The sequence below is a fragment of the Pseudopipra pipra genome, chromosome 5 (genome assembly GCF_036250125.1).
Source record: "Pseudopipra pipra isolate bDixPip1 chromosome 5, bDixPip1.hap1, whole genome shotgun sequence".
In the NCBI taxonomy this organism is placed as follows: Eukaryota; Metazoa; Chordata; class Aves; order Passeriformes; family Pipridae; genus Pseudopipra; species Pseudopipra pipra.
The window spans coordinates 15,429,846-15,443,430 of record NC_087553.1 but is presented as its reverse complement, the minus strand read 5'-3'; the positions used below and the strand labels follow the sequence as shown (position 1 = coordinate 15,443,430).

The window sequence follows — 13,585 nt, the reverse complement described above, 5'->3', positions numbered from 1 at the left end:
TCATCGAGTCCAGCGGTAAACCTGCCACTGCTAAGATCACAATTTGAACCTGGTACATTTGAACCTGAGCCCTGGCCAGACTGGGATTAAGGTTTGTTTCAGTACAAACCTGACAGGGATGGTGGAACTGAGAGTAAGAACTCCATGGGAGCAGAAGGCAGGCCGTTAAAGGTTTCTTAGGGATAACATTAGGCATGGGGATCCTGAACCTATCTAAACAATGAGGGCTTAAAAAAGGAAGCTTCCTGCATGGATAAATGATGAAAAAGAGAGAATCAGAGTAAATGGTCCGTTTTCATACTGGAGGGTTGATCACATTAGGATGTGTAAGTGTTAAAACACTGAAGTCTGTCAATCAAAGGAAGTCCACTGATGCTTCATCTGTCAGCCCACGGCCGTGCTTAGCAGCACGCTTTGCCCACTTCTGTCACTCAGCTGCCTCCTCCTGCTTCCCCTTTACAGGTGTCCTTTAAAGGACTGGACAAGGGGATGAACCTGTGCTCTCTGGGCCCAGCCAGCATCAGGCTCTTGCTGCTTTCTCTCACCTGCTTGGTCATTTCTGGATCAGGAGAGCATCTCTTCTTACACTTGCTCCTGTTCTTACCAGCTGTTAGGGTGCAGGTACCTGCTCAGTGTCATTTAGGGCTGGTATTCACCTCTTCCCCTGTTGTGTTGTGTGGAAATGTTGACTTGCTCAGCTAAACAAGAACTTCAGTGAAAAAAACCTCTAAACTTCAGTTTAGTGAAAAGAAACAAAAAGTTTAAAAGTAAGCAAATAATTAAAAAAACCCACCCAAAACAACAAACCAATAATCAAAACCACTAAAAACCCCAAACAAACAAAACACTCCACCCCAGCCCCCTACCTCCATAAAAGTGGAGAACGGGGTCCCAGGTATATGACTAGTTTCCCTAATCATCTTTTTGATCAAGACCACAGAAGATGGATAGCTGCAGAATATGCTGATCTAAACTTAAATGAAAGATGATAACTGTTGTATCTATTTTTTTTCTATAAATTAAAGGAATATTACTTTTCTGTAAAGAAAACAGCAATTCATCCCAGCTAGCAGCAACTGAACAAAAATCACCTCACCCAGTTCTGTTCTCTTTCCCATCAGGCGGTGTCCCACTTGAGGGACTCCCTCTGCTCTCATTGCCTTTGATACATCCCCCACATCATGGGAAAACCTGAATCTGCAGAGAGCAGCTGCAGCTTCCTCTGGGTACAAAAGCATCCCCCATCATGCTGCTCTAACCTTGTAAAGCAGTGGCTTCTGCAGAAGTCCTCCTAGAAAGCGTCCCAGGAGAAAACAGGTTGCAGTCCCTTAGGCAATTTGTCTGTTATTCTGGAAAAGAGCCGTGATTTCCGGAGTCCTCATTTCCTTTCTCAAACCTCAGCACCACACTGTGGTTTCTACATGTTCCCTTCTTCCTCTTCTGCATGCTTTTTCTGCCAGGCTTTTAAAATTGTAGCTGGGGCTCTACTGACTGATGCATTTGCAATGATCCAGGAGTGGAATTTGAATGACAAAAAGCCAAGCTACATAAACACTTCATGGTTTCTGATTAGCTAATTGTTAAATTAGGGGGAATATGCTTACAGTGCAAAATTAAAACAATGAAATAAGCTGTGTTTTCAATCTAATTGATTACCTTGTAACTTAATTTGTACTAAGAAGCTTGATAAATGAGATTAAATATTGCAGAGGAAAACATTGATTGTGCACAAAGCATGGGAATATATTTGCATTCTGGTGATTTGAAGTGAATGCCTGCAAAGAACAACTGAGCTGATTTTTTTCTTATAGCTTTTGGTTTTCAAATGAAGGTTTTGCTTTGTTACACACTAACAAAATGGCTTAAACTACCCTCTTTTGCTTTCCTTTCTCTTTAGCCCTTTTTTCTCCCATCTTCGTTATCTGAGCCCTGCTTTCCTCCTTGCCTACTTCCCTGACCAGCCTGTTTCCTCTTCCTGCCCTGGCCATTTCTCTCTCCTGAGTCCTCTCCCTTATATCCCAGCTTTGTCTGTCCTCTGTCCTGCCTGACTTGCAGCAATCCCTAAAGGAGGGCACAGTCTGAGTCTTCAAGCACAAATCCAGCTATACTTGGCCCCCTAACCTCAGGCTTTATCTGAGTGATGAGTTGCTCTTGCCCATGAAGCAGATTTCAGAATTCTTTGCTTTCTCCAGGCATTTGTTCCTGATCTGTATTTTGCTGATCTCACCACTGTGTGTGTCAGTATTTATTTGTGAAAATCATGCACTAGGAGTGGATGAAGTCGGTTCATTTTTGTGCTCCAGTTTATGGCACAGCTTGTGTGGACACTGTCCTGTGGCCTCCACCATCAGCCCCCTCCTCCAGCTGGGAACTGTCCAGGGCTGCCTGGTGCTCTGGTTCTCCTCATTTTTAAATAGGAGTGCTGTTTGCTTGTTACTAACATTTAACATCAGTTAATATTTTTTAAGAAAATGTTATATATGTGTATATATATATAATGCAAAGGAGTCGATGAATCTCTATATGATGACAGAATTTGTTCTGGTTTTAACTGAACTAGTTTTTGTATGAGAGATTGTCTTTTTTTTACTAAGTGGTTCATATTATGTGGTCTTTTATTACCTCCCTATCTGCTGGGTACCATTTCAAGGCTGTCTATTTTCAATTAAGCTTTTTTTTTTTTAATCAAGCCAGACAATTGCATTTTCAAGTAATATAGCATAGCATCTCTGCAGTGCATCTAAATGAGCATGAAATGAGTCAGCAACGAGCCATCCCCACACAGCTCTGATGTTATTTAAACTTTGTGAGTAGTAAAAGCTCACCTTTTACATATGAAAATCTGAAAGATGCAGTTACTACACAAAAGGTAACCTAATACAGCAAACCACTGACAGGTGCAATGAAAACATGAACCACTTGTATGTAAATACATGCATTTTCGAGAATAAGGTGTGACTGACAATCTGTGCTTAAAAATGGTTTCTGAGATAGGAGATACGTGATGTGGTGACTTGGAACCTGATGGGCAAGTCTCCCTAACTGCTGATCCTCTGCTCAACTTGTGCAAGGTGGGGAAAGTACAACTAACTTCTCTGAGTTAATATATAATTTTAACACAGCTCTGCAGAATTAAAGTTCTCAGGGAGAACTGCATCGAATCCTTGCATCCTCTGTTCCATTTGCTCTCCCCTGAACAGTGCTACTGTCTCAAGAGAGTTTTCAAATTAAATACCACTTAGGACAGTGGTTCCTCGGGGCTCCAGAGGTGATGCTGCCGGTTTGCTACTGCTGTTCCTTGCAGAGGATGGCAATTGTGGGTGCCACCCTTTTAAATCACTTCTTTTCATGTAAACTGATGAGACAGCCTGTCAGTGCAAGACCACTCTCTTTAAGGCATTTTGCTCATCTTTGTCCACCCGATGAGCAGTTTCAAAGCTTTCCTATTCCACCCTTCATTCTCCTTACCACGGACCGGCGTTTGTGAAGCAGATTCATAGTGTGGATCCCCTCCCCTGTCAGCCCCATGAGCTCCTTGGGTGGAGCTCAGTTTTGACATTTCTTTTAATTTGTTTGGTCTGACATGTATTTGACTTGGAATCTCTGTGCAGTCCCACACAAACTGCATCTGAACCCAAGCAGTTTGCATGTGCAGCCTGTGTGTGTTTAATGTGTGGAGGCTGCATGCATGCTTTAGGGGGATTTGGTGGAGGGTGTAGTACAGGTATGTGCTAATTTGTGGGTACAGAAACACAGATAACTCTTTGATGGGCATATATAGGTAGAAAGGGTATTGTCATGATCTGCAGACCTAAGTAGTAGTCTGCCTCATGAGATGGTTTATATGAGGAGATTTAGATTCTGTCCTATAGACAAGTGCATTTGTGTACTTCCTTCTCTTTTAACACTGTAAATAGATTGTAAATTACGATAGTGACTTTCATGGTGATGGCAATATTGGTTAAATCCATCTGTGAATGATGTTCACTAGCAGCATGTTCATGTGTTGCAGTATATATCCTGCCTATTAAACTCATGTCTGGTTTGGGTAGACATCATTTCTTCATTTCTCTATAGAGCTTTAAAAAGCAGGGTGGGGAAAAGGGGAAGAGGGAGAGAGATGTACACATGGTTGCAATACAACGCAGCCAGTCCCTGGTGTGAGGCTGCTGCTTTGCTAGATTGTTTCTGACAGCTTTGATGCTGACTACCTTACCACTTTTGTTATAGAAATCAAGCATCACAGGTTAAGTATCTTCTTTTGCAAGTGTCACTATTATATTTCCTCCAACCTCTGCAAAACTGTTCCTATGCTTGTTGTGTCTCATTTGATATTAAACAACACTGACTGAAATTCACTGTTTTCGTGCTACAAGGATCTTATTGTGAGATGCCTTCATTTCATTTCTCTATATTGAACAGAGCACAGTCTTCCCTGATCCCTCCTCTGAAATATCCCTGCTTTCTCGCAGTCCCTGAAGGTGAGGACCATTCATCTGTGAACATGGAAGTTAGATACCGGCAGACATACTGAAACAAGCCTTTTCTCACTTCTCCATGTAGGCAGTTTGTCCCTGGGCTCCCCACTACACTGTGCCTGAGCTGCGTCTGCTTAATCCCCAGAGACTTGGTGCTTGTAGCAATGCCTCCGCTGTGAGGAATGAATGAAACATGCCTGTAGTCCATGCTCATGGCTCTACCAGCAAAAAATAAAGGGGAGAGGGCGTTTTGTGGGTCAGGAAATACTTGGGCAGCATCCAGGTTGAGCAGCAGCACTGCAGTGCTGTGCACTCCCAGGTGCCAGGCTCATCCCTCCAAGGTAGAGACTTGGTCTCCTCAAGTACCTGCTCCATAAGGACATGGGTGGTAGTGATTCAGCTGAAAAGCCCAAGACTAAGGGCTGACAAGCATGTGTTTGCTAGTGGGATTACAGCTTTGCTCACTGCTTTGGCTCAGGTGTGAATACAGCAGTAGCTGACAGCAGTGCCAGGAGGAGCACCCGGATGGGATTTTGACAGCCCGGGGAAGGTGGTGTGGCTGCTGGGATGGGGTTTTATCCCCCTTAAAATCACTTTGAGTGATCAGAAGAAGAGGAAGAGTAATTTAAAATGCAGTTGCTGCTTGTAAGAGGAGTGGGAATGGTTATTATAATATTATTATAATAATTATTATAATAATTATAATTATAATATTGAAGCATTGTTTTGGGAAAATTCTATGTGGCCCAGTAAAGAAAAGGCTTTAAAAGATTTAGCAGCTTAATCCTGCTTATCTGCTGTTAGATCTTCATGAAATCTCCTGGAGAGATTCAGAGCAGCATCTCAATACACAGACCTCACTCAGTGTCTCAACAGCTCCTCTCCCTCAGCTTAGAGGTTGGGGAAGAAGGAACGTGCAGCTCACTGCGTGTGTAATTGCTCCAGCTAATGAGCAGCAGTCATTTTTTTCATTAACACCCAATGATCTTTACATTTGTATCCTTAAAATGTTCAAATGGTTCTGATTAATAATCTGGAGAATAGTCTGTGCCTTCTCCCAGATGAAGTACGGCGCTGGAACGAACTGAAGATTCTTTAATGATGGTGTAGTAGCTGTAATTATTCTGTAGCTTTCATTCTGCTTTCACCTTTGGTGAGACGTGTTCCCTCAAAGGACAGTTCTAGCAATTCTTTTGTCTTCCAGTAACTGCAGAAATGCGGATGGAGAGGGATCCAAGCTCTGTCTACAGTTCAGAAACTACCATATAAATTGGAACATAAAAATATTATATGGGTAATGTTTGATCTATAGCTTAACTTTCCAATGTGTTATTGGCATTCTATCATGTGAAACATAAACGTGGTACTGGCTTGCAATAAATGGCAGGTCTCCAGAGCCGGGTAGCTAAAGTCACTTTTATGTCTGCTATCTTCTGTTCAAGGGTGTGGGGTTTTGTGCTACATTTCTACTTGTTGAGATTATTAAAATGTAGGATTTTATTTCTCCCTTTTCAGTCATCTAATAAGGTTTGGGCTATTGCTTCTGAAAAAAAAATTAAAAATTGTGACTTAATAAACTCAGGGGCTGTTTATTTTTAAGACTTCTGCAGAGGTGCAGAGACACTTATGTCAGTAGTGTATTCCTCTGAGAAGGTATCGGCATTTGCTGTGCAGACACCTATTGGGCTGTTTCATTTAGTTACCAGAGACTTGAGGCTACATTGCTTTAAAAATAAATTCCTTGTTGTATGGGATGCTGAGGTGAAGAACTGTAATTACATGCAGACCCAGATTTCTTCCTCTGTACTTGTTTTCTTGATGTTATTTGGGAGGTAGGACGGGACTTCAATTTGACTATAAAAACTATAGTTCCTATGACTTTTTTTCTCCTCTTTTTATTGGTGCAGTTGGCCAAAATTCAGTCTTCAGTCGACCCACCAGAGGAATTGGTGGAGATAGTTAGGTACATGTATGCAAAGTCCTTCTCTCTGGAAACAGGAGGGTTTGTTTATCAGGGGTCATATCTCTGTCCTTCTCTTGGGTCAGGCTCCTCTCCCTACACATCCCAAATGGTCTGCCAGGCATGTCAGACCAAGTCCAGCTCAGTGCAAGAGTTTTCTCCCCCTGGCATGTATCTGCCTATGTCACCAGCTGAAACTCCTTCCCCAAACAGTTCAGATCCCAGATCTTATTTGTGTATGCTCTTGTTTGGGGTGCATACAGAAAAACTGATGGATTTGGGATCTGGAGACTGCTGTTCTCACCAATACCACCAATGTGGAGAGTCTCACCAAGCACACACTTCAGTCTTTGATGTGGACATCTACAGGTGCCCTCTGTATAGATCTATCAAAGCAGAGAACCCAAATCCTGAGGGGCTCTGCCTGTTGATCACAGTTCCTATAGAAAAAGCCATCTCAGAGCAGTTGTTCTGGCATGGTGCCCAGCATGGACACTTCAGTCTGGAGTAGAGGTGCCAGGATGGAGATGGATTTTGAAGAGTCCCTTTGGTCCCTTTGACTCAAGTGCTGAGGTTGGCAAGTGTGGGTTTTGTTTTCTTTTTATTGCCTTTTTTTTTTTTTAATTTTTTTTTTTTCTTCCAGATTAAGGTTATCCCCTCAAATTCTTCCAGGCAGTTTCCTCCTGTAGGTAGAGCCTTTTTCATACATCCTGCCAGGCACCAGAGCTGGAGCACTGCTCTGAACAGGATTTGTGTTCTCTTTCACCTTGGTTTCACTCTTTATCTTCTGAGTGCAGGAGAGAGGCAGTCATAAATTGACTGAAAGGCTATACACTTAAAGGCTTTTTCTAAACTGTATTTGAAAGATAATTTTAAGTTTAATAAACACAACTAAAGTAATCAAGTGATATTCTGAAGATATAGCCTTTATGTGCATTAAGCTGCTTATTTTTAATACTTGATAGTTTGCTTTATACAGTGTTATTTCCGCTTTCTTTTATAAATATTGCATTAACTTCATTCTCTCTGCACCAGTTGAGCATTTTTGTTGTCAAGGATTTGGCATAAAGGAGTTTGGACACTTAAGAGCTTCAACGTTGCCCAGTTTCAAACCTGGTTACCACGTGGCTGCTTTCAGGCAACAGCTTCAGATGAGGAAAAATTCAGCTGGACATATATGAACATGTGGAAAATAACGAGGGGGTTTTTTGGTATTTAGAAACCTGATGCAAAAAAACAGAAGGTGAAGATAGCAACATGATTAATCCCAGGAACGTCAATGTTGTTTATAACCTTTAGACATAAATGCACCCGATATCACAGTTGTTACTATTGCAATGAGAAATGTCTCTCAGATAGTTCCTGGAAATGCAGAAAGGAGAAGTAGCACTTCTCACAAAAGAGGAAAATCATAGAAGTTGCTGCTCAAAATACATCATTATAATTTTGTTTGTTTCTACAGCCACTGTTTTTATCAAACTTCATCAAACGCAGCAGTGGTGTTGGGTAATTAAGTACAACAGTTTACCTGGTGGTGGCATCAGTGGTGCTGCATGACCTGTGTTTTGGATGCCAGGAGCTCTCACTGCAGACCATGGCAGGCAGTGGGCACGTTTCCATGAGGATTTTTATCCCTTGGGTGCACAGTGGCCTGTTGCCTGCCAGATGGCTTCCCATGGGGAGATCAGGCACCACTTTGCACTCGTGGTTACTGCACGGTCCAAGTTTGGGCTTCTCCTTCTCTTGCTGCAGCCCCATCGGATGTCTGTGGCTCCTGACCCAGGCTTTCCCTCCTGATTTTTTTTTTTTTTTGGCTGCTCATGTGTGTCTTCTCTCTCTCTGACTTCCCAGCCGCTGGGCCAGCCGCAGCACCACCACGCAGCGCAGGAAGGACCGCCTGCGGCAGCACTCGGAGCACATCGGCTTGGACAACGATTTGAGGGAGGTAGGTGGCATCATCTGCGGGCAGCACAAGCTGTGATCCAGGAGGTGGAGGTTTGGACAAACAATGTGCTTATTGCTTAGGGCAGTTTTGTGTCTACTGTGATATTTGTTTGGGTCTCTGTAGCCATTTAGATGCCGCTTCGCTTGTCACAGATTTTTGTATATGTTGTACAACTTCAAAGTACGCAACATAAATGAAGTGCTTTTATTATTTAGGAAAAAGACAGCCCCATTGTCATCAGAAAAAATGGTTTATTTGCTGGTTTAGACCCTGGTCGTGCTGCTGCATGCAGGCAGCAGAGCCCTGGTGCTTTCCTGAGTGCAGCTGCTGAGCTCTGGCCAGGTCTCTGGAAAAGTCAAGTCCTTGAATAAATGTCAGTGCTGTAGAAGCGAATGAGGCAGGGTTCTTTCCTTTCTTTTAAAGGAATTTTTTTTTCTTTCTCTTGCGTAGATTCCTGACATGAGTAAGCCTATTTGAAAGGTTAAGACTTTGGGGCCTTTTTATGCCTAAAGCTTGGAAACTCCCATGCATCTTATAAATGTCAGTCACATACATGCATTTCTTTCCCATCTTTTCAGTTCCTTGTCCTCCATTAAATATTTTCTGCCACATTTTTCCATTGATGTCCATGTGCTTCTTTTGTATGTCAATAGCAAAAATAAAACACTCATGCTGTTTTGTGGTAAATCTCGCTGAATAACGTTGACCAGTGTTGGAGTTTTCCCTCTGAAAGAACCTGAGCAGATGAGTGGACTCTTCAACCATAGCTTTAAATGATGTTTCAGTGGAAACACAGCAAAACAGCACTTTTACATATTTGTTGCTATTTTTGCTAATGTGGCTTTGCAAGTATATTTTAAACAGTGCCTCGTGTGTATCTCAGCAGAGCCTTTTCAGTACTTTGTCATGTATTTACTTTTTTCTTTTTTTGGCTGTGGATCATATGCATGCTTCTTTTGCTTTGTCTCCTCTTTCTTTCTGGCTGTTCTGCCATTGGGGCATCTGCCTCCTCTTAGCCATCGGAGGAGCTTTTGCTTCGTCAGAACTCAATGGCCTTCTGGGAGTGGGATCAGGGACCACCCCCTCCTGCACGGCCTCCTAAAAAATCCTTCTCTGAATGCTGCCTGGTATGTTTTAGTTTTTCTTGTTGAAAGCTGCTTTTGAGATGTTGCTAGCATGAGGAACCTCTGTCTTCACGGCGCCTCAAACCTCTCCCTTTCTCATAGAGTAGGAGCACGTCCCTGTAGTGCTTGGAAGTGTGGTTATAATCAGAAAAGTAGCTGGAAATGAGCTTCCACTCCAGTTCCCTGGCAAACACAGTGGCTCCAAGGCTGAAAGACAAGAATTTGTTTCACGTTCTTTTTTTTTTTCCCCATGTTGCTAAGCTGGTGTCAAATCCAAAAATCATCACCTTCTGACTGCTGAATCATTGCATCCCAGTGTGAAAGAAGGTGGTGGTGGATGTTGATGAACAGGCAAAGTGCAATCAACTGATTCTCTCAGCCCACCCTTGTTCTTCTGTTGAACTTACAAGAGCCAATACTATTCTTTTTTATTTTAGTGTAATAACAAGATATATAATGAATAAAATAAGGTTATCCATGTTTTGTACTCTTCAGACTGTAACCACACTTTGCATTTTATTCATCCCTTTAAAAAGAAATATTAGATTTCCTAGTTATATATTCCCTTTATTACTTTTTTCACTTGTTTTGCTGTTAATTTTTGCACTGAGTTAGATGGAAGTCACTTGTGAGGTTGCTTGATGGACAACACGCTTTCATCATCTGTGACTTTTTTTTAATTCCCACCTGTAGTTTTTCAGCTATTTTAAAATCCTTACAGTATTGGTGCAACTGTAATCACCTAACTGAGCACTTTTGATGAACACAGCTTTTCATGGCAGAACCCTATGTTCTTGTCTGAGCTGTTGGGGTGACATTAAGTAGTTCTTGTCCAAATTTTGTGTGGAAAAAATCCAGTTGTGTCAGATGAACTGTACTCTCCCCCCCCAAAAAAAAAAAAAAAAAAAAAAGTGAGCTATTTCAATTAAGTTCAATATGTTTGGATTTTGCTTTTGCTTTTCCTGATCTAGTGGAAGGTGTCCATGCCCTGGCAGAAAGGTTGGAACTACGTGACCTTTAAGGTCTCTTTCAACCCAAACCATTCTATTATTCTATGAAATAAATTTTCTGCCCAGACAGAAAGCTCCAAGGATGCAACAGCCATAGTGACCTCTCAGTTTCCCAGAAAACCCAGCCAGCAACAGCACTAAGTCCCTGAGGGAGATGTGATCCAGCCTTCTCTGGGAAGGAGTGATCATTGTCACATACCATCCCCCAAAGAGGCATCATTAACTGGATGAAAACACACTATGGAAACAGAGCATTCCCACACCAGGCTATGAGCACCGTGTTTCAAGACTTTTATTCTGCATCATTTTATTATCTTACTGTTTTTTAACAAAAACTTTATGAATAATGCTTGAACAACTGGCCAACTTCTCAGCCTTGCTCAGTCCTCTTGCTGATGTTTGGGTCAGATGTCACTTGTTTTTTTTTTTGTGGTTTTTTTTTTTTTGTTGTTTTGTTTTGTTTTTTTGTGGTTTTTTTGGTGTGTGTTTTTTGGCTTAATAAATGAAAGCCGAACCGAAAAATACCCCACCCCTGAAGACAAGGCAGTGGAGCAGGGAAGTTTAAAGGTCTTTTATTACAGCTTGGATCTTTCTTTAAAGAGTATGCTGATTTTTTTTGTCCATACTTCACAATTACCACTCCATATAAAAATGATCCTTACTGTCAATTCTGTTTAAAATGAGCTTCACTCATAATCAAGAAGTTAATTGAGAATAAAGACAAGTCTCATTTTTCCCACATAAACTATCCAGATGAAAAGTAATGGTTGAAATCTTTCTCCTTCATGAAGTGTATTTCTGCTTCTTGTAATTGATTTTCAGAGGATTTTTTTTTCTATTCATGTATAGTCTGGTCACAAATTAGACAGGGTTTTGTTTTGTTTTGTTTTGTTTTTTTAAGTGAGACTTAATAGTGAAAAGAAACTTTACTGGGTGTTTTGACTTCATTGCTTAATGAAGGTGTTGCACTTTATGCACTTGCTGTGCCTAACTTCATGCTGGTGGCTAACAGCACAGTTCACTAGCTAGTGCTGACTGATTCTGTACCACGCAGGAAAATATCTTGCTTTTTCTGTTGTCAGAAGGAATCGCTCCACTCCTCCAGCCTGACACCTAAACATCAGATAAATCAAGATTTTGTTCCTAGATTAACACTAGCTCATTCCTTTCCACCAGCATTTGCTTGCCTAGGATTAGGATGAGGAAAGTCCCTCTGACTTGTAATATCTAAAAATATTCTCTTTGTTTTTAGAAATACATGCAGGAGGCAAGGAGTTTAGGGAAAAATTTAAGGCAGCCCAAACTCTCAGACCTCTCTCCAGCTGTGATTGCACAAACCAACTGGAAGTTTGTGGAAGGGTTGCTGAAGGAATGTCGCATGAAGGTAGGTCGTCCCCTGTGTGTTCTCCCCTTGATTACACTGAGCCTAAATAGCATCTGCAGATGGTGGTCTGATTCACAGCTGGAGTGCCATTAGTCTGTTGGAATACCAGACTATTCACCGGAGTGGATGTCCCTTTAGTGTAACATTTACATTAGTATTACATATAGTGTAATATAGTGTATCAGTTAGTGTATCATTAGTGATACATTAGTGTATCAATTTAGTGTTACATTTTTCAACAGCTAGAAAAGAAAGGAACGTGTCCTCGCTCTTCTATTTATGCAGTTGAAATTGATGGAAAGAGTAAAAAGGACAGGAAGGAGAATCAGCATGATCAGACATCTCCAGGAGGATTTCCTTTAATTGTTCGTATTTACATGTAGCCTAAACAGAACGGGCTCGAGACCCTCAGTCAAAAGGGAAGAATTCAGCATGTGTCACTTGTGCACGTTGTTTATGCAGAGCAAATGAGGTATAGCAGTTTCTAATATTAAAGGAGCTTTTATACACATGAAAATGTAGCTTGTGTCTGTTGCAGTTGGTGTTATACTGCGTTACCTGAGTGTTAAACTTTAATGGCTGTAACAAGAAGAAAACCAGAAAGTCAGTAAGACTGAAAATGTATCTAGTGCTTTTCTCTGTTTTGCTCTATACTCTGCTTGGTAATAGATCAACAGTGTAGGAATAGGACAGTGGATAAGGGGTATAGAAACAGGACAGCTGGAACAGGCTCCCCAGGGAAGTGGTCACAGCACCAGTTCAAAAAGAGTTCAAGAAGTGTTTGGACAATGCTCTCAGGCACATGGTGTGATTCTTGGGGCTGTCCTGTGCAGGAGCAGGAGTTGGGCTTTGATGATCCTTGTAGGTTCCTTCCAGCTCAGGATAGTCTGTGATTTGAAGTAATCATGCAAACTTTTTTTAATACAATTATTGCTTGTTAATTTACAAACTCTGTAAAGATATTAAACTTTCTCTGGTCAGGCTATTAGCAATGGTTTCTGTATTAAGCACATTCAAGTGAACTCATCTAGAAATTCTATCCCTTGCTGGATAATATTCTTAGAAACCTTTGGGGATTTTTATTTATTTATTTATTTATAGACTAAACGCATGTTGGTAGAGAAGATGGGCCATGAAGCAGTTGAGCTGGGACATGGAGAAGCCAACATAACAGGTCTGGAGGAAAATACATTGATTGCTAGTCTCTGTGATCTGCTAGAAAGGATCTGGAGCCATGGTCTGCAGGTCAAGCAGGTTGGTAGCTGGAAACTTGGAACTTTGTGTGAACACTAGTCTAGCAAACACTGAACACCATCACTACCTTTTAAGCTGCTACTCAGTGGTGTCATTCCAAGATAAAGTGGGAGGTACCTTTGGGCTCGGAGTCCCTGGTTCATATCTTGCCAAGGTTGAGGAGTTTTGGGTGTTAGGGATTTGGGGGGGGGAGGGGGGCGTTGGTTTTTGGTTTTTTTCTTTTTCTATTTGAGAGGTGCCTCTGGAAACTGCAGTGATGTTGTCAAGTATGTGTTTGGTTTCTTCTCTTTCAACCTTCAGAAGGAAAACCCAGAGAGAGGACAAAGAAACGAGGTGGGTGGTGTGATTAATAGGTCAGTGGGATGGTCCTCTCCTTTTCCTAAGATTTCATGATCCAAGAGAGAAGGATTGATTGTAATTACTGAACATT

At 41.6% G+C, this 13,585-nt stretch overlaps 1 protein-coding gene across 4 annotated transcripts in view; it reads left to right on the top strand.

Annotated features, from left to right (window-relative positions):
- The window catches only part of DENND5B (DENN domain containing 5B), a 114,293-nt gene that overhangs the window by 80,514 nt on the left and 20,194 nt on the right, over positions 1 to 13,585 (top strand). For 2 of the 4 annotated variants that reach the window (XM_064654645.1, XM_064654647.1), the window contains 4 exons: positions 8,290 to 8,383; positions 11,770 to 11,901; positions 13,003 to 13,155; positions 13,456 to 13,488. In XM_064654645.1, coding sequence (XP_064510715.1) covers positions 8,290 to 8,383; positions 11,770 to 11,901; positions 13,003 to 13,155; positions 13,456 to 13,488 — 412 coding nt within the window. The remainder of the gene's footprint in view (positions 1 to 8,289; positions 8,384 to 11,769; positions 11,902 to 13,002; positions 13,156 to 13,455; positions 13,489 to 13,585) is intronic. The other 2 variants (XM_064654646.1, XM_064654648.1) reach the window with 1 other exon arrangement.